The 16,635-nt window shown below is 35.3% G+C and overlaps 2 protein-coding genes across 2 annotated transcripts in view; one reads left to right on the forward strand and one right to left on the reverse strand.

Moving 5' to 3' along the window:
* LOC140137925 (protein kinase C-binding protein NELL2-like) overlaps positions 1–3,613 on the reverse strand; it is a 158,014-nt gene extending 154,401 nt beyond the window's left edge. Inside the window, exon 1 of the mRNA XM_072159730.1 lies at positions 3,375–3,613. Coding sequence (XP_072015831.1) covers positions 3,375–3,582 — 208 coding nt within the window. The 5' untranslated portion in view covers positions 3,583–3,613. The remainder of the gene's footprint in view (positions 1–3,374) is intronic.
* Positions 3,614–5,408: 1,795 nt separating this feature from the next.
* Positions 5,409–16,635, forward strand: part of LOC140138461 (uncharacterized) — a 28,299-nt gene continuing 17,072 nt past the window's right edge. Inside the window, exons 1-10 of the mRNA XM_072160350.1 lie at positions 5,409–5,651; positions 8,494–8,671; positions 9,229–9,594; positions 10,805–10,872; positions 12,412–12,544; positions 13,125–13,194; positions 13,967–14,040; positions 14,321–14,429; positions 14,855–14,979; positions 15,195–15,353. Coding sequence (XP_072016451.1) covers positions 8,495–8,671; positions 9,229–9,594; positions 10,805–10,872; positions 12,412–12,544; positions 13,125–13,194; positions 13,967–14,040; positions 14,321–14,429; positions 14,855–14,979; positions 15,195–15,353 — 1,281 coding nt within the window. The 5' untranslated portion in view covers positions 5,409–5,651; position 8,494. The remainder of the gene's footprint in view (positions 5,652–8,493; positions 8,672–9,228; positions 9,595–10,804; positions 10,873–12,411; positions 12,545–13,124; positions 13,195–13,966; positions 14,041–14,320; positions 14,430–14,854; positions 14,980–15,194; positions 15,354–16,635) is intronic.

The following is a 16,635-nucleotide window of genomic DNA, read 5'->3' on the forward strand; positions in this document are numbered from 1 at the left end:
GTTCTTACATGTAAATGCTGTCCTAAAACTAGTTGGGAACTCCTAACATTTGAACCCATTCAAAGGCTAATTATAAAAATTTTTTCCATCTAACCACATTTTCCAAAACTAAACTTTGCACCAAAAAAATTTAGAATCTCATATCTGCAAAGATTGTAGATGCAAAATGCAAATAAAAGATATTTGGGCCTAAATCACAAATGCAAGGTACAAAGTTCTTGCAAGGTAGCAAAATTCTACTCTTGCAATCTTTCAAAATTATTGAAATGTTTAATATTATTACTAGCATTAAAACAAACCAAACACCATCAGATTCATGTTCATTGACTATCAGCAAGCAAAAGTCCAGAGACAAACACACAGACAGATCTAACATTTATAATCCAATGTTCTTCTCAATTAATAATTCCTCTGTCCACCTCATCTATACCTTCACTGTCAGCATGTATAGGGTTATAAGAAACATTTCTTTAACAAAAAATTGTAAAAAAGACGGCATGTACAAGAATCCAATGCCGTTTCCAATTGATGATTCTCCGCTATCCGCCTTGAGGAGATATTTGGCGCTCATGAGGTCAACTAGATACGCTTATTTTCTCCTCGCCTTTCTATTCATATCTCATTAGCAAGACTAAATGATTTTGCTTGTTCACTGCTATCCAGTGCTCCTTTCTCCAAAGCAATGCTCCTACTTAGACTGGGAAAGTGGAAATTTTTGTGTCACATTAATTTTTGCATGAATTACGCAACATAATTTGTTTTACATTTAAGTTTTGTAAAATTAAAAATATACAAAAATGTTTAGTATAAAGTGTGAGTACAATTATTTAAATGTAAAAAAATTTCAAAGTAACAGAATAAAAAACAAGCAAAATGGTTGAAATGATCGATTGCAGCTAGAAAAATTATTACTTTTCCAGTAGATAATTAGCTGTCTGTTATTTCAATTCAAGGCAAATATATTTCACAAAATTGAATGAGTCTCATTTTTATGTAGCTGTCACTGCAATTGAAACAATTCTGGCAATATAAATGTAAAAACTAATTTTGTTGATCATGATAGGGGTCTTCATGTACTGACAAATAAAATGTAATCCTAGCAGAAAGTGTGAAATTAAAATACCTGTAAAAATGAATGGATAGTTTCCATGAACTGATTCAAATTTGTCTTAGAATTCTAAGAGATGTAATTGCATGAAAACAAAAGATGTAATACTATCTGCAGGAAGTTAGGATGATAAGTAGATGGGAGGATTGCGCGGTGATAAAATCAAGAGAAATTTAAGAATTACTCTCAATACGATCATTATCTGCCTGCAGATACACTTCTTTGCTGCAATTGCCCAAGTTATGTGGAGTTGAATTAATTTGAGTGTAGTTTTTCTAAACAATTATGTCTGGATCCATTTATCAATTATTTTTAAGTGGAGTAGTAAATGCTTGAAGCATAAACAATTGCATAATATGTTATAAATGTTACATCTTTGATTGAAGTACACTGTACTACTGTACTCCTCTAGTTTATGTCTCTAAAAATAACAATAATGCCCTTGTCAGACTTTCCTGCCACGTATCAGCCAATGACAATCCATGATTCTGTCGGGGTGTCTACAATGTGCGTGCATCACGTGAGCGCACTGAGCGGCAAGCAGCATGATAGTATGAAACCAGTATAACTTTTTGGTACACAAAACCAAAGTTAGAATTTGCAAAAAAATAAGAAATTCTAATCTATGTGCAATGCACTCACTGTCAAATAAATACCAGCATGCTAGGCAGGTGTTTCACCAAGTCCATATATGCACATTTACTGATACATTTTTGCTATTTAAGTACAGGAATGTGTTTTTTAAATAAAAAGTAGCTGATTACATTCTGTGTGAAGTATGTATCCAAACAAACAGCAGGCACCACCTAAAAATACATATGGTTAATTGTAAGACAAGACAGTGGCTGCCATAGTAATTCCAGTGGTAACCTTAGCTCCATTGTAGCCATAAGGTGTAATGCTAGATACACTATGACAGCAGTCAATTGAGGCAATGTGGTTTACCTGATGAGCTGACACATTTGTGTATGGACCCTAGAAAATGTGGGTGTGCTTTTGTAAAGATCGGCAAACAGTCACAGACATAAGAAATGTCTACCGGTATGTACATGTAATTGTGGATGCACATGAACTGCGGACACCCACAGCCAGTTATGTTCCTCGAGAGGTCTTCTAAAACAGCATATGACACAATATATTCCCATCAACAGCATTCACCGGTTTAAGGATTTCTAGGTTAGGTCCACACTTAGAAAATAAAAACTTAAATGCATATTGTCCCGGGGTATGATTCTGCCAATGTTCACAGGATTGGAGTGGCATAAAAACTAGCACTTGTATACTTTCAAAGCCAGCGACGATGGAGTCCATTTGTTACGGAGGCCCGTATAAAATAAACTGAGTGTTACGGTTTTGAGTGGTGGGACAGACTGTATACAGCCTCCAGTATTGATAAAGTAAAAGAAATGGCACATGCCCCCAATCGATTTGAAAATCGCATGTAGGAAAATAGCTTGTGCCACCCCCCCCCCCCCCAACTGGTTCCCCAATCATGGTTTGTGCCCTTCAATAGGATATGATGACCGGGATGATGACACACACATGCATTCTATCAGCTTTAGATGATGGGTTATCTCCCATCCAAATACATTGTATGAGATTTGATCTGTGTATATCATGTAATTTTCAATGCACATCAACGATAATTGAATATTATTATGCTAGTTGCCAAATGCCCAGACCAGCACTTTTCCTGGATCATGCATTGCACTTTATTAAATTGTAATATGCATACATGGATCATCCATGATTGTTCACATCTATTGCAATAACACCTAGTTTTAAAATGTAAACACATTTTTGTAAAATGTAAACAAAATCAAATCACTTCTAATTCCAGAATACCACACCATACTGCCGGTCTTTTGAGTTAAACATGTCATGAAATAATGTTGTTCTATTCCAAGTTCATTCTTCTTATTTTATGCAACTCAAGTTCAACTGGATTAGACCTTTTAATAGTCTTTCAGATGTGTTAAAAGGTTTTATATACCCAATCTGGACAAGTTTATCATGATAAAACAGGAAATAAACTTTTGACAACACAAAAACGGCATCCAGTCCAGGAACATACAGATACAGTCACAGAAACACTTTAGCCATTGCCATCTTTTTAAAGCTTTTTCCAAGGCCCATGATAAAATATGATAAAGACACTATGACGTTTTACATGTATGTACTTTTGTAATCACTGCAATGTACTTTATCATTGCAAGTGTACAGAGTCTGTACAGCTGATCACCCAATGCACGCACACTTTACTTACCATTCGTAGCACTGTACAGCAATGCAAAAACAGCGAAACAGGTGCACCGCATTCGATCCATCCTTAAATCATAAAAATCCTTCCGAGCTGCAAAAAGAAACGATTCTTCAGTATAATCACTTGCTATATTCCTGAATCGATATAAAATCACTGCTATGTAGCTGATCCGTTCTTTGACAAACTTGATCTCTCTCTGATCAGTGAGCATCCAACTGATCTTTTCATATCTCCGCAACCGGAAGCTTTAATAAACAGCGTTGCCAGTCTGTTTACGTAGCCCGATTTTGGCTAAACCGGGAAACGTCACTGGTTTAATTTGGGCCGGGTTTGGGACGTCCGGTCATCTACAATGTTTACAAATAAACAAATTTCGTTTGCGTGTATACAAACAAATGTTTTGCATGCCAACAAATGAGTCATAGGCCCCCTAAAAACCCACACCATTTACTTGAGCATGCTTTGTGTTTAATTTTTTTTGTCTTCACTAGGCCTATGTGTTTTAATTCAACTTGTAAAAATTAATTCAAGTTTTAAAACTTAAAAAACAACAACAATAAAGCCTAAACAATCAAACCAGAGAAGATGCAAATGAAACAAATCAAAAAAGGACAAGGCACAAAACATTTCGAATTAATAGTTTGACTGGCATCAGTTTCTCATTTATTATAGATTTGACAAAATGTTTTATACTATTTTTCTGAACAGGATTTGTTTTCTTTCTTTTTTTTTGTGTGTGTGTAGGCCTATAGGCCTATCATCGATTCATAATGATAATCATGTTCACAGAAAAGTACCGTAATTTCAGCAAATGGGTCCTAATTGCAGTGCCTTTTTGTCTGCGACCATAATACCTTTAGGTATTATGGTCTCAGCTTTTTGTTTTTGCTTGCTTGCTTCAAGTTGCTTGATTCTTCCTCCTTGTTACTCACTTACTCACTCATCATTCAATTAAACACAACCTATAGTTAGAGCAAGATAATAAATAAAACAGATAGAAATTATAATTATATAGCAAATAATAGCATTTAGATTAGAACTCCACAGCCAGCAATGTATCACGTAGGATTGGAAAATATTATTGGGGGCTCCATTCCATCAAGTTATAAACCACACATGGGTTATTTTATTGAGAGAGGGAAAGAAAGAGAGAGAGAGAGAGAGAGAGAGAGAAAGAAAGAAAGAAAGAAAGAAAGAAAGAAAGAAAGAAAGAAAGAAAGAAAGAAAGAAAGAAAGAAAGAAAGAAAGAAAGAAAGAAAGAAAGAAAGAAAGAAAGAAAGAAAGAAAGAAAGAAAGAAAGAAAGAAAGAAAGAAAGAGAGAGAGAGAGAAAGAAAGAAAGAAAGAAAGAAAGAAAGAAAGAAAGAAAGAAAGAAAGAAAGAAAGAAAGAAAGAAAGAAAGAAAGAAAGAAAGAAAGAAAGAAAGAAAGAAAGAAAGAAAGAAAGAAAGAAAGAAAGAAAGAAAGAAGGAAAGAGAAAGAAGGAGAGAAAAAAAGAGAAAGAAAGAAAGAAAGAAAGAAAGAGAAAGACGGAAAGAAAGAAAGAAAGAAAGAAAGAAAGAAAGAAAGAAAGAAAGAAAGAAAGAAAAGAAAGAAAGATTTAAAGATAGAAAGAAGAAAGAAAGAAAGAAAGAAAGAAAGAAAGAAAGAAAGAAAGAAGGAAAGAAAGAAAGAAAGAAAGAAAGAAAGAAAGAAAGAAAGAAAGAAAGAAAGAAAGAAAGAAAGAAGGAAGGAAAGAAAGAAAGAAAGAAAGAAAGAAAGAAAGAAAGAAAGAAAGAAAGAAAGAAAGAAAGAAAGAAAGAAAGAAAGAAAGAAAGAAAGAAAGAAGGAAAGAAAGAAAGACTAAGAAAGAAAGACTAAGAAAGAAAGAAAGAAAGAGAGAAAGACGGAAGAAAGAAAGAAAGAAAGAAAGAAAGAAAGAAAGAAAGAAAGAAAGAAAGAAAGAAAGAAAGAAAGAAAGAAAGAAAGAAAGAATAAAAGAAAGAAAAGAGTTCATCAAACTTTTAACCAATAAGAAAAGACGTAACTGTAGTGAACGCGTAATTGTAACTTACGGGGCCTACGATTGGCTATCACTCAATCAATTACTGTCTGCTCTGTTGGCACCATGGATATCTTTTTCTTACTATCTGGAACGTGTGCCAAGTGAAGCAGAATTCAGATTCAGGGGCCGGTTTAAATGCCCATCTTGCGACATCTACTTCCGGTACTTTTCTTCCATAGCAACATGTTTGTGGGATTTCGGTGAATGTAGGAATATTATTCATGTATTTTGCAAAAAAGGTAAGCTATTTTCAGCAATAAAAATGTCAACAAGTATTTTAGCTGAACGATATCCTTTACAATACTGTAGAGGACATACCAGTTTGCATTAAATTCTGCAAATTCTTTGGCTTCAGTTCTGTGCAAGTTATGTGAACATATCATCCACTGCTCCATTATTCGTCACCTCTCTGATAACAATATTCTGTCAGACGCCCAGCATGGGTTCAGGAAGCGACGTTCTTGCGACACGCAGTTAATTGCCACCCTAGAAGACCTTGCTAAGGGAATCAACAAGAAATCACAAACTGATGTCATCCTCTTGGACTTTGAAAAAGCGTTTGACAAAGTGTCTCACCGCCATCTTCTAGCTAAGGTCAAACATTATGGCATCCACGGCAGCACATACAATTGGATCAGTGACTTCCTTCACTCCAGAACACAGGTTGTACTGGTGGATGGTCAGAAGAGTTCAGAAGCCAACGTCACATCTGGTGTACCGCAGGGGAGTGTGTTAGGCCCCCTCCTCTTCCTGATATTCATTAATGATCTGCCAGAGTGTGTTTCATCTGCCACTGCTAGATTGTTTGCTGATGACAGCATCTTGTACCACCAGATATCTTCAAGTGCTGACTCAATTAAACTGCAGAAAGACCTCGACGCTCTCCAAGACTGGGAATCGAAATGGCTCATGAGGTTTAACGCCACCAAATGCCAGGTCCTCCAAATTACCAACAAGAGGAATCCCATACCAGCATCATACACAGTTCATGGTCAAGTGTTGGAAGTAGTTAGCTCAGCAAAATATCTTGGTGTCCACCTGGATAGCCATCTTGATTTCAATACCCATATCGATGCCATCACCAGGAAAGCCAACTGTACAAGAGCCTTCTTGCAACGCAATCTTAGTCACTGTAGCAAACAAGTGAAGGAAGCTGCGTACACTACGTATGTCCGCCCTACTGTTGAATTTGCGTCCACATCTTGGGACCCTCACACTAAGAGAAATATCAACAAGGTTGAACAGGTTCAGCGAAATGCCGCTTTCGATTCGTTGTTGGCAACTACCAACGCACCAGCAGCGTTTCTGATATGATCAGCACCCTCAACTGGCCTTTCTCCAAGAAAGACGCATCCAGAGCCGCTTGGTGATGTTCTATAAGATCCATCATGACCTGGTTGACATCAAGTGCAAAGACTACCTCACTCCACTCAAATCATCCACCAGAGGTCACAAATCCCGGTACTTCATCCCATCAACTACCTCTTCAGTCTATACCAGCTCGTTCTTTCCTCAAACCATCAGGGACTGGAACAATCTGTCTGCAGATCCAGCTGAGTATGCATCCCTCGACGCCTTCAAGGCCGCACTGAGGGACCGCCTGCTGAGGTAGCTCCATCATCTCACCTCCAGTTTTTACTTGCACTTTGTTTATACGCACCGTAATTCAATTTTCTGTCGCCTATGAGACGACGCATGTGCACACCGCAGTGCGAGTTATCTTCGCTTATTTGAAGTCAGCACTACAAAGGGAGAAAGAAAGAAAGGAAAGGAAAGTGGTATTTTTTAAAGTTGCTTGGTCTGGACCCAAAAACTTTTTTTAAAAGTAAGCTTCCTTCATTCATCCATTCATGTCCTTGTCCTTCACACTTTCGCTTAAAATGTTACAGATTTATTTTAACTTAGGGGTTCATTTATATATTTATTGCTTGAGCATATTATATTCTCATGGACGTGGTGGGGGTTGTTCCATCCAGTAGGCCTATTTGGTAAACCATCTTGACCGGCACTATACTGGTAACTGGCCAAAATAATAAATTCTCGATCACATGATCATGAGAGCCAACGTCAGCGTACTTTTCATAGGATCGCGCGACCTGTATGACCTCGCGACCTGTATGACCTGCATGATCGAGAATTTAATATTTTGGCTATAGCCCTAGGCTCTAGCTAAAGTTTGTTCAGCTTTAATATTTAAAGGCAAAAGACTCATGACATAACACCATGTATTGATATAGAATGGCGTGCACACAGATGGGGGCAATGCTGAAACGCTAGTTGTGCGTTGCATTTATAATGCGTAACTCACTGGGACTTTATTGACATGCACAGTAACAAAAGCCGAATAATTTTCGCCTATTTAATTATAGAATATAAGCCGAACAAACTTCAGGCCTAAGCCTAGGCTTTGGCTTGCTTTGTCCAGTGATTGTCTGATGAGAGTGTATTTCTAAGATATTCACAAGGTTCAAATTACAATGCGTACGATGTGATTGGCAGTGGAATTAACAACACGTCATGCACCTAAAATTACTATAGAAAAATTATCAAATGATTCCCTAATCATGTTCCTGGTGATTAAAAGAAATGCAAATTTCTTTTCATTTTGATAAAAACTCAATATTAAAAACATGTTCTCAATCTGTTCCAAAATGTCTGTAAAGATGATCTGAGCATTAATTGTTTAATCCCTGTTTTGACATGGTATTACATCAACACTATATGGGTAAAAATGAGATACAGCCAAATAATGAAAGAGTCACCTCATCAACACTTGACAAGAAATGTGATGGAAACTTAACATCAACTTTCATATTAGCCTTAAACATTTTTACAAAAATATTATGCCTGAAATAAATAAAATAACAAGTACAAATTTCAGAAAAACCCTGAAAGGAAGGGGTGGATCAACTGGGTTTTTTACTTTGCCTATAATAATGTTATTGATGCTTGTTCCAAATCTGAATTTTGGTAAATTTTTAGGTGTTCCTGTTTGGAAAATCAATGACCATCCCTTTAAATGACTACCTGCCATCAGCATTTGTAATTCATTCGAATAATTTAAATTGTTTATTACAACAGGATGATGCAATCACAAAGGCAAAGAAATAATGATGAACAGAGAGATGGAAATGAACCATTTTTTAAACCTACCAATGGCCAGTCACAAGAGCATCAGCAGAATTTCTTCCTCTTCAATAATGAAAGCAGCAGACCAAGTGAAACCGTAGCGAGTAGTAGTGGAGCTACTCTGTTCCAAGTATGTTTAAAATGAACTTCAGTAATGATTATGTCAGTAATATTTTGGAAATTAAACAATGGTAAAACAATGTTTTGATTATTACAATCCAAGAAGCAATCCTATCCTCATAAAGATTCTATATAATATATGTAAAACATATTAATTAGCATGCTTCTCCTGCAATTTTCCCTGCTGGTTTCAAAAACTGGGACAAAATTACAAAATCTTGAAGTGTGAGTACATATTCCTTTAAAAACATTCACTTTTTCTATATAAACAAAATATTCAAATTGCACTTTTCCCCCAGCTGCACTGCACACACATTTTTTTTCATTTCTTCTCCTGGAGCATGACCAGTTTTAAATGATTGCAATTTTGACTACTGCTTAGAAATTTGTACTCAGTGCACACAGATCCAATTTTTCCTATTTAAAGCTTCAGCTATAAAGCTAAAACACCTTTGGCAAGTTTTAATATAAATACATGTTATGTTTACTGTTGTTACATGATGTAAACTAGTATGATACTGAAATGTCTGAATAATGAAATTAATACTTTAATTGTTTGCATATAAGGATTCCCAATCAACAATGACAACACCAGCCAATCAACAAACAAGACAGAATAGCTCATTTCTTCTGTTGACTCCAAATCTGTGCAGAACGACTACTTCTCCACCAAAGACCCCCAAAACCCCAATGACGCAACAAAGACAAGGTCAACAAGCTCAGGTTTCTCGTCAGAGCCAGCAGCAGTCTAATGAAACAAGTTCTCAGAAGAGTGACCGTTTGACATCTCTTCATTCCCGCCTTCACCAGGAAGCAGACAAAATTAGAAAATGGAAAGTTCAGACAGAGATTGATCAAAAGCAAAAGGATAGACAACTTAAAGAGGCTGAAGAAACCATTGAACACCAAAGAACAGCAGTTGTTGATCTTCAGGTTGGAACATTTCTTTCGCATCTCATTTAAAGAGGAAGCCCCGTCAGAGCAGTTCTTCTGGGGTGAACCTAACCTGCCTGGTTATCAAATTAATCAGTGACAAGGTTATCTCTGAATCTGTGCTAATTGATGCAATATGGTAGCATTAAAATGTCAATTAGCACCTGTCAAATTCAGAGATACCAGACAGGTTTTATAGTTCACCCCAACAGAACTGCTCTGGCAGGGCTTCATCTTTTACAATCGGATTGTAAATAGTCACCATTGATGAATTGATGTTTACAGTACTTTTAATTTAGTTTTATAAATGTCTGGGAATATTAGGACTGATTGTATGCGCTTTTCTAGATTTCATGAGACATTTCAATAAAAAAAAAGGCAGAAGGATTTGATAGATAGAGGGCAGTATAATTGGAATTTGTACAGATTTGATAGAGGACAAAAATGTCTTGTTCAGAAAATTCAAAACAAAAACTTAGTCAAAACTACAGGTGGCAAGAAAACTAGTTTTAGCTTAAAGGGGCATTTCATGATCCACAGCCTCATCTCCCCACTTTTCCCCCAAAAAGTTGAGATTTTTACACCACTGGATACCTCTGGCTTCATAATGTTTATGTACCAAATATTTCTTGCAGATTAATTCCTTTAGAAAAAATATCGCAAAAATATCGGTAAACAGTGGCCTATGGAGCAGTGTAATACACATAATCATGCATAACTCGAAAACACAAACTTGGAATCAACTGAAATTTTGGAAATAAGCTTTTTTCGTGGATATCTACTGAAAAATGTCATAAAAAGAGGATGCTAGGATCACGAAATCCTCCTTTAAAAGTTGGATTGAAAAGTTAATGGCCGCCTCCCGAGATTGCCTTTACCTGGGGAAAAGTTCTAAACTCCACAGATTTTTGCCCTTTGGAACTACCAGGCTGGATGTGCTTGAACTAGCTTTTATTTTAAAAGAAATGATGTACACACTGTACAGGGTCTTAGGCAGGATTTGAAGGTTTTGGGTGTGTAAATTTAAAAAACTGGGTGTGTAAATTTAAGATTTGTGTACAAAGTATAGGCCATGTGGGCAAAAACTGGGTGTGTATTTACAAATTTGGGTGTGTAAAACACTCCCTACACAGCTGGCCGCCTAAGCCCTTGACACTATATATTATTTCTAGAATTTATCTTATCTAACCATTGCAATCATTTATTACAGTTACAAAATGAAATGCTAAGTGTCAAACTCCAAGAGGAAATAGAGAGCAGAGCAGAGATTGTGCAGAAGTAAGTATTTTTGTACTATCTGCAAAAGTGACATTTGGCACAGCGGCAGGCATATGTGTTCAGATTCAGCAAAAAAATTTTTTTTTTGCAACTTAGTAATGTTATATTAAGAGTTTTCATTGATTTAATAACTTTTTCCATCGGGTCTTGAAGACATGACAAATTCAGAATCTACCAAATGTGTATAAACTTATAGTAATTTGATGATATTTGTCTGAAAAGTTCCTATCTGTTAGCATTGTGGTACATGTACATCAACTAAGTGCTTGGTGGTCTTGGTATGGTGGCGCCCATGGGACAAGTGAACATCAAATTTTTATCAAATAGCCTAAGCTTGCTGGTAATTAGGCCTGAAGCAAGTTAGTTTCAGAATCTGTGGAAAAATTCGGCTCAGAGTGTAGGGAACAGTCAGTCTCAGAATGAGGCAAAATGGGCCATTAACATAAATTGATTTGATCAAAATTAATATATGGTCGCATGTCACAAATAGGTCACCCAAAAATGGAGGAGCCGTAACATGAAAATGCTTTTTTCCCACTTCAAGTTTAGTTTATTCTAAAAGTATGATACCTATTTTAGCAAGTTTGGTGTCATTTTGTAGATAATTATGTTCTTTCTCAAATACAAAAAACCCCAAGTCAATTGGACAACTACTTTGAGATTTATACTTCAATATGTAAGATGTGTCAATGGAGGAGCTGGGCGGGTGAGCCAGGCGGGTGAGCCCCATAGGGTTGTACACAAAATTGTGAAAATATGGCAAACTTCAAACCTTTGTATCTTAAAAAGTATAACTAGCATGGACACCAAATTGCACATATATCATCCTGGATTGTTAATCTACCTCATAGTAGATCAACTATAACAAAAGATGTAACTAATTAATTGCCTAATTAAATGCTAATTAAGACAGTTTTCCCTATATGTTACTGTACAAAGTGTGCACGTAATGCTCCGACATTTCTAAATGGCCTATCTCTTGCCCGAGTCACCCTGCTTATTCAAAAATACACATATTTTTAAGGAAATTTGATGAGGAATTCAATTATGCTATTAGTTTTAGTGCCAGACATGGTGGAAAAGTTTTAATTGATAAATGTCATACAAATTGTAAAATTATTTTACAATTTTTGACCACCCTGTATGTTTAACGCAAGGGATACCAAACTCTTTCTTCCTAATTTGTTGGAAGGGCCCATACAATGTCTTTCTGAATCCATATTTATTTTGAGCTACATAGCTTTCAGAAAAAGAAAATATGGGGTTTACCATGACACGAAAGATGTTAGTTTTGTTGATGTTCCACCCTGTATATTTCTTACCCACCCTGTATTATGATATTGTACTTTGTTGATTTGACATCCTTGTAATATAAGCTTTCCAGAAATGTATAGTTTTAATGGTCTAAAATGTATTCATTAAAATTTGTGTTGAAGTGAATCAAAATTGGTGATATTTTTATCATAAAACATTATGTTACACAAAAGATGACCAATTCATGACATGCGACCATATACATGTTTAATTTTCATATTCTAGGATAGAAACAACCCGTGACATGTGCAACTTGCTGAAGGACTATACCACAAAAGTTGAAGAAAGACTGTCTTCCTGTGAAAGAGATAGAGATGAATTAAAAGTTAAAGACCAAATCCATATGAAAGAATTCCAGGTAGAGTATAGAAATATTCATTTTGCAAGTGTTTAATTTAAATTTCAAAATCTTAATACAAAAAGGAGAAACTGTCACAGACTTAGACTTCTGTATGTCTTTTACATACTATTCTAGTATCACCAAACCTGAAATTGGCAGCATGTGCTAAAAGAGGTTTTGATACTTCAAATGATACATTTACTAATTATCTGCTTTGTGTGAGAACAAGGAATAGACAAAAAGAAAACACACAAAAAAAACCCACAACAAGTATATGCACATATTCTGATGACATTCAAATCAGGATTCAAACTTAATACATAATATGTTGGCACAAAATGACTAAACATCAAGCAAACATAATAGCGAAATGTTTACTACAGATCATAATTACTTTTATCATAAAAAAAGGTTTTTTGAAGTGTAACCAACACTTCCAGACACAATGTTGCAAAGTTGCAAAAAGTAAGTTCCAGTATTTGATTTAATTCCAAAACTCTCTTTAAAACTACTGGATGGCTAAGAATATTCACTCATTTGTAACCAACAACACCATTGAACATTCACTTGAATAAAATGTTTTTTTTCTTTACTGCAGGAAATTAATGTGAAATTTAAAGAATTGAGCCTGGTACATGTCAATAAGCTGAATAACATGAAAGGGCAATGTAAGTTTATGATATATCATAAGTGGTACATGAATCTGAAAGGTACATTTTCATGATTTTTCATTTCTTTAAATAACACAGGATGCAGAACTTGCTCAAGGATTGTACAAGATGATATAACTATTTCTTAGAACTACTTTTGCATGAAACTATTTGTTACCGATTTACTACCTGGATTCTCCACCATTTATTATGACTCAGAATTACCAGGGAAAAATTACCAAGGCATGATACCCAAATAATACACAAGAGGGAAACCATACAGACTATAGAAATCAACTTTAATTCATGAGCTTATGCATATAAATCTGACAAAGTACCGTCAGACAACACAATATCACAGAGCTTTACTTCGAGACATGTTCCCCTTACCGGAGCTGATTGTGACTGCACTGATCTCATGCACAACAATTTCGGGGAAATGCGTAGTAAATCTATAACAAATAGTATCATACGGAAATTCTAATTAATAGTTCTTTAAAAAATAGCACCATAATATAATAAACTGCATGCTGCTAAGTAATTAGAACAAATCTGGTGTAAGGAATTTATGTTAGAAGTTGACTAATACAGAAAAAGTACATTTATCAACTCTTTCTTTCAATTTCAGTTAGAAAGTATATTTATAAGTTGCTGTTGTTGGAAACTTTTATTAACAAAGGGAGCATAATGTAAAAGTTAAATTCAAATTTGGTTTTAAATGACCTGAGAAATATTATTGAAAATATATACCGTAAGCATCATGTTTGGTTTCATGTTTGTTTCATTAAAGTTGAAGAGGAAAAGGACAAATTTCAGGAGCACCAGAATCAGTTGCAGTCTCAAGTGAAGGAAGCTGGACAGAAGGTAAAAAAAAGTAAAATATAATCAAACATGCTTTTTAAAATCTTTTTTATCACACATTCTTCTGCTTTCTACACACAAACTAAATCATTTTCCTTGAATGCAATGATTTGTAACAATTCCAAATTTCTATTTTTTTTTTATTGAGCTTGGCCTGATATGTTATGCATTAAACGAATTGACAATGTTTATTCACACTGCACTGATGCACCAGTCCATACTTAAATAAGTTATGAACTTTGGTGACTTCAAAATTTTGAGTATAACTTTTTTTTGTTTTTAGATTCATGAATTGGTCGATCGGTACAAACAAAAGGAATTGGATATTCAACGTCTTACAGAAACAATCCAGATGAATAATCAGCAGATATCTGTGATACAAGAAGAAAAAGGTATTGAAAAAACAAAACTATGTCTCTGATGAATATTATAAAAATAAGTATGAAATTATATAACCTATAGTCACCATGCCCTTGAATTCATTGCTTAGAAGAAGCATTTCTCTGTTGTGTTAATATGTATTTGTTCCTTAGGTCATGTATATAGAGCCTAGTACAATATTAATATGTTTACATGCTTTGTGATACGTGTTTGGAAGGAGTCATGTCTTGGAGCTACTCCTCGTTTGCAAGAACCCAAACCGGATGCTATGTGAGACAACATCTATGCCCTCCTGATCTTGTGTGCCACTTACAACATGCTTGAAATACTTATATTGTATGCTTTAAGGCATTACATAATTATGAATGAAAACCACTACAGTAATTTTAAAACTAACTTTTGATTCTATCTATAATGTTCTATGTTACATAATCAGGTAGTGTTCAACAGACTCTGGTGAAAACAGAAGAAAATGTAGCAACACAGAAAGAAAAACTTAATGAAGCTCAGAAAGAAATTCAGGATGTGAAGCAGCAAAATAGTACCCTATTGCATATCAAGGTGTGTATAAACTAAAGATAGGTTGCATGAAAACGCAATTTAAATCACATATAAATTGAGTCGATGTTGTATCTGTCTTTAATAATAATTTCAATATACCAATGGTAGTAAATGACTGTCTTTTCCAGCACTGCTTGTTTTATTTTGAAGAAGCCAACTCATTAAAAAAAAACAGTTTGTAAGAACGCTTTTACTTAATTTGATCAAATTGACAGAAAGAACAAGAAAAGAAGCTTGAAGAGGTCAGGTGTGAGAAAACAGAACTTGTTGTGGCAATTGACAACCTAAGAGAACAGATAGTTGACCTGACATCTGAAAAAGAAATTCTGAAAAGTAACATACAGAGGACAAGAGATGCACTAAAAGACAAACAGGTAAGGTGAACATAATATACAGCAAAGGAGTGGTGGCAGCACTAGGATTTTTTGAGAGTGGGGGAAAATTTGTGTACAGTTTAGCACGTTTTCATTGTTTTGCCCCAAATAGTGGGATATTTAGTGATTTGTTTGTTCCTGCCTGACAACCAAATAAATAGCTTAAATACATAGCACAGCTATGCTATCTTCAGTAGATAGCAGAGCAGAACTATCTTCAGTAAAAATATTAATACTCGTATAGAACTTGGCTAATGAGTGTCAGGCTGAGTATAAATAACATATTTGCTTATGTTTACATCTGAGGTGTATTGAATAAGAATATAACAAGTGCCCAGTGGGCACTCTTGAACATTCCGAGGAATTCATGGTCAAAGTTACACAGGGGTCAAAACTCAAAATTGTTCAGATTTTATTAAAACCTATTGAAATATATTTAGAAAATATATACTTTAACCTACCTAAGACCAGCTATAAAAAAACCAAGGGGGAGTTTTTGCAGTTAGTCCATTCAGTGTGTTTGTTTCAATTTGTTTGTGTGCCTGTACCCCTCCCCAAACTTAGGCGTTGCTACCCCCGCTTCCCATCATCCTCAGTCAAAACAAAACAATTACACCAATTTGGATTTTTTTTTTGTCCCAAATAGTAGGATTTTCAGTGATTTTATTTATATATGAATGGGTGAAACTACCAGAGTTCAGGTGGCTGATATTGAAAACGTTACTGGCCATGGCCCAACAAAGCATGTCATCTACCTACCAGACATTCTGCTGCTTTTTAAATTGTTCCTGCATGACAGCAAAATAACCTACATAACCTGGCATGTGGGCAGGTCATTGTGGTCAGAGTAAGTTCTTGATCTTTTTATGGAATTGATCAAAAATATAGAGTTGATGCATCCACATTGGAACAATTGATTGTGAATAATTCAGCTCTTGTGTGTTTACTCATCAATGGATTCATAGACAATACTGATGGATCACTTGAGGCAACTTTGTCAACCTGGACAGATTTGGCAAGATATGACTGTAATATGAATGCAGTGCTTAGGGGCAAAGGCATAATTATGCCAGCGAAAATCACTGCCCTCAGGTAAAAACACTAAATCACGAGACTTGGTGCCTCCATGTCGGTCATGGCTGCATAGAAACAGTTCTGCCTGAAATAAGTCATGGACAGCAAAATCAATACTAATAACCATGATAACCTATACTCTATAATTATAGCACAGGTATGGGAAAACAGGCATCGGCATATTGCTGTAACAAAATACTAGATTGAT

This window comes from Amphiura filiformis, chromosome 17 (assembly GCF_039555335.1).
Source record: "Amphiura filiformis chromosome 17, Afil_fr2py, whole genome shotgun sequence".
Taxonomy (NCBI): domain Eukaryota; kingdom Metazoa; phylum Echinodermata; class Ophiuroidea; order Amphilepidida; family Amphiuridae; genus Amphiura; species Amphiura filiformis.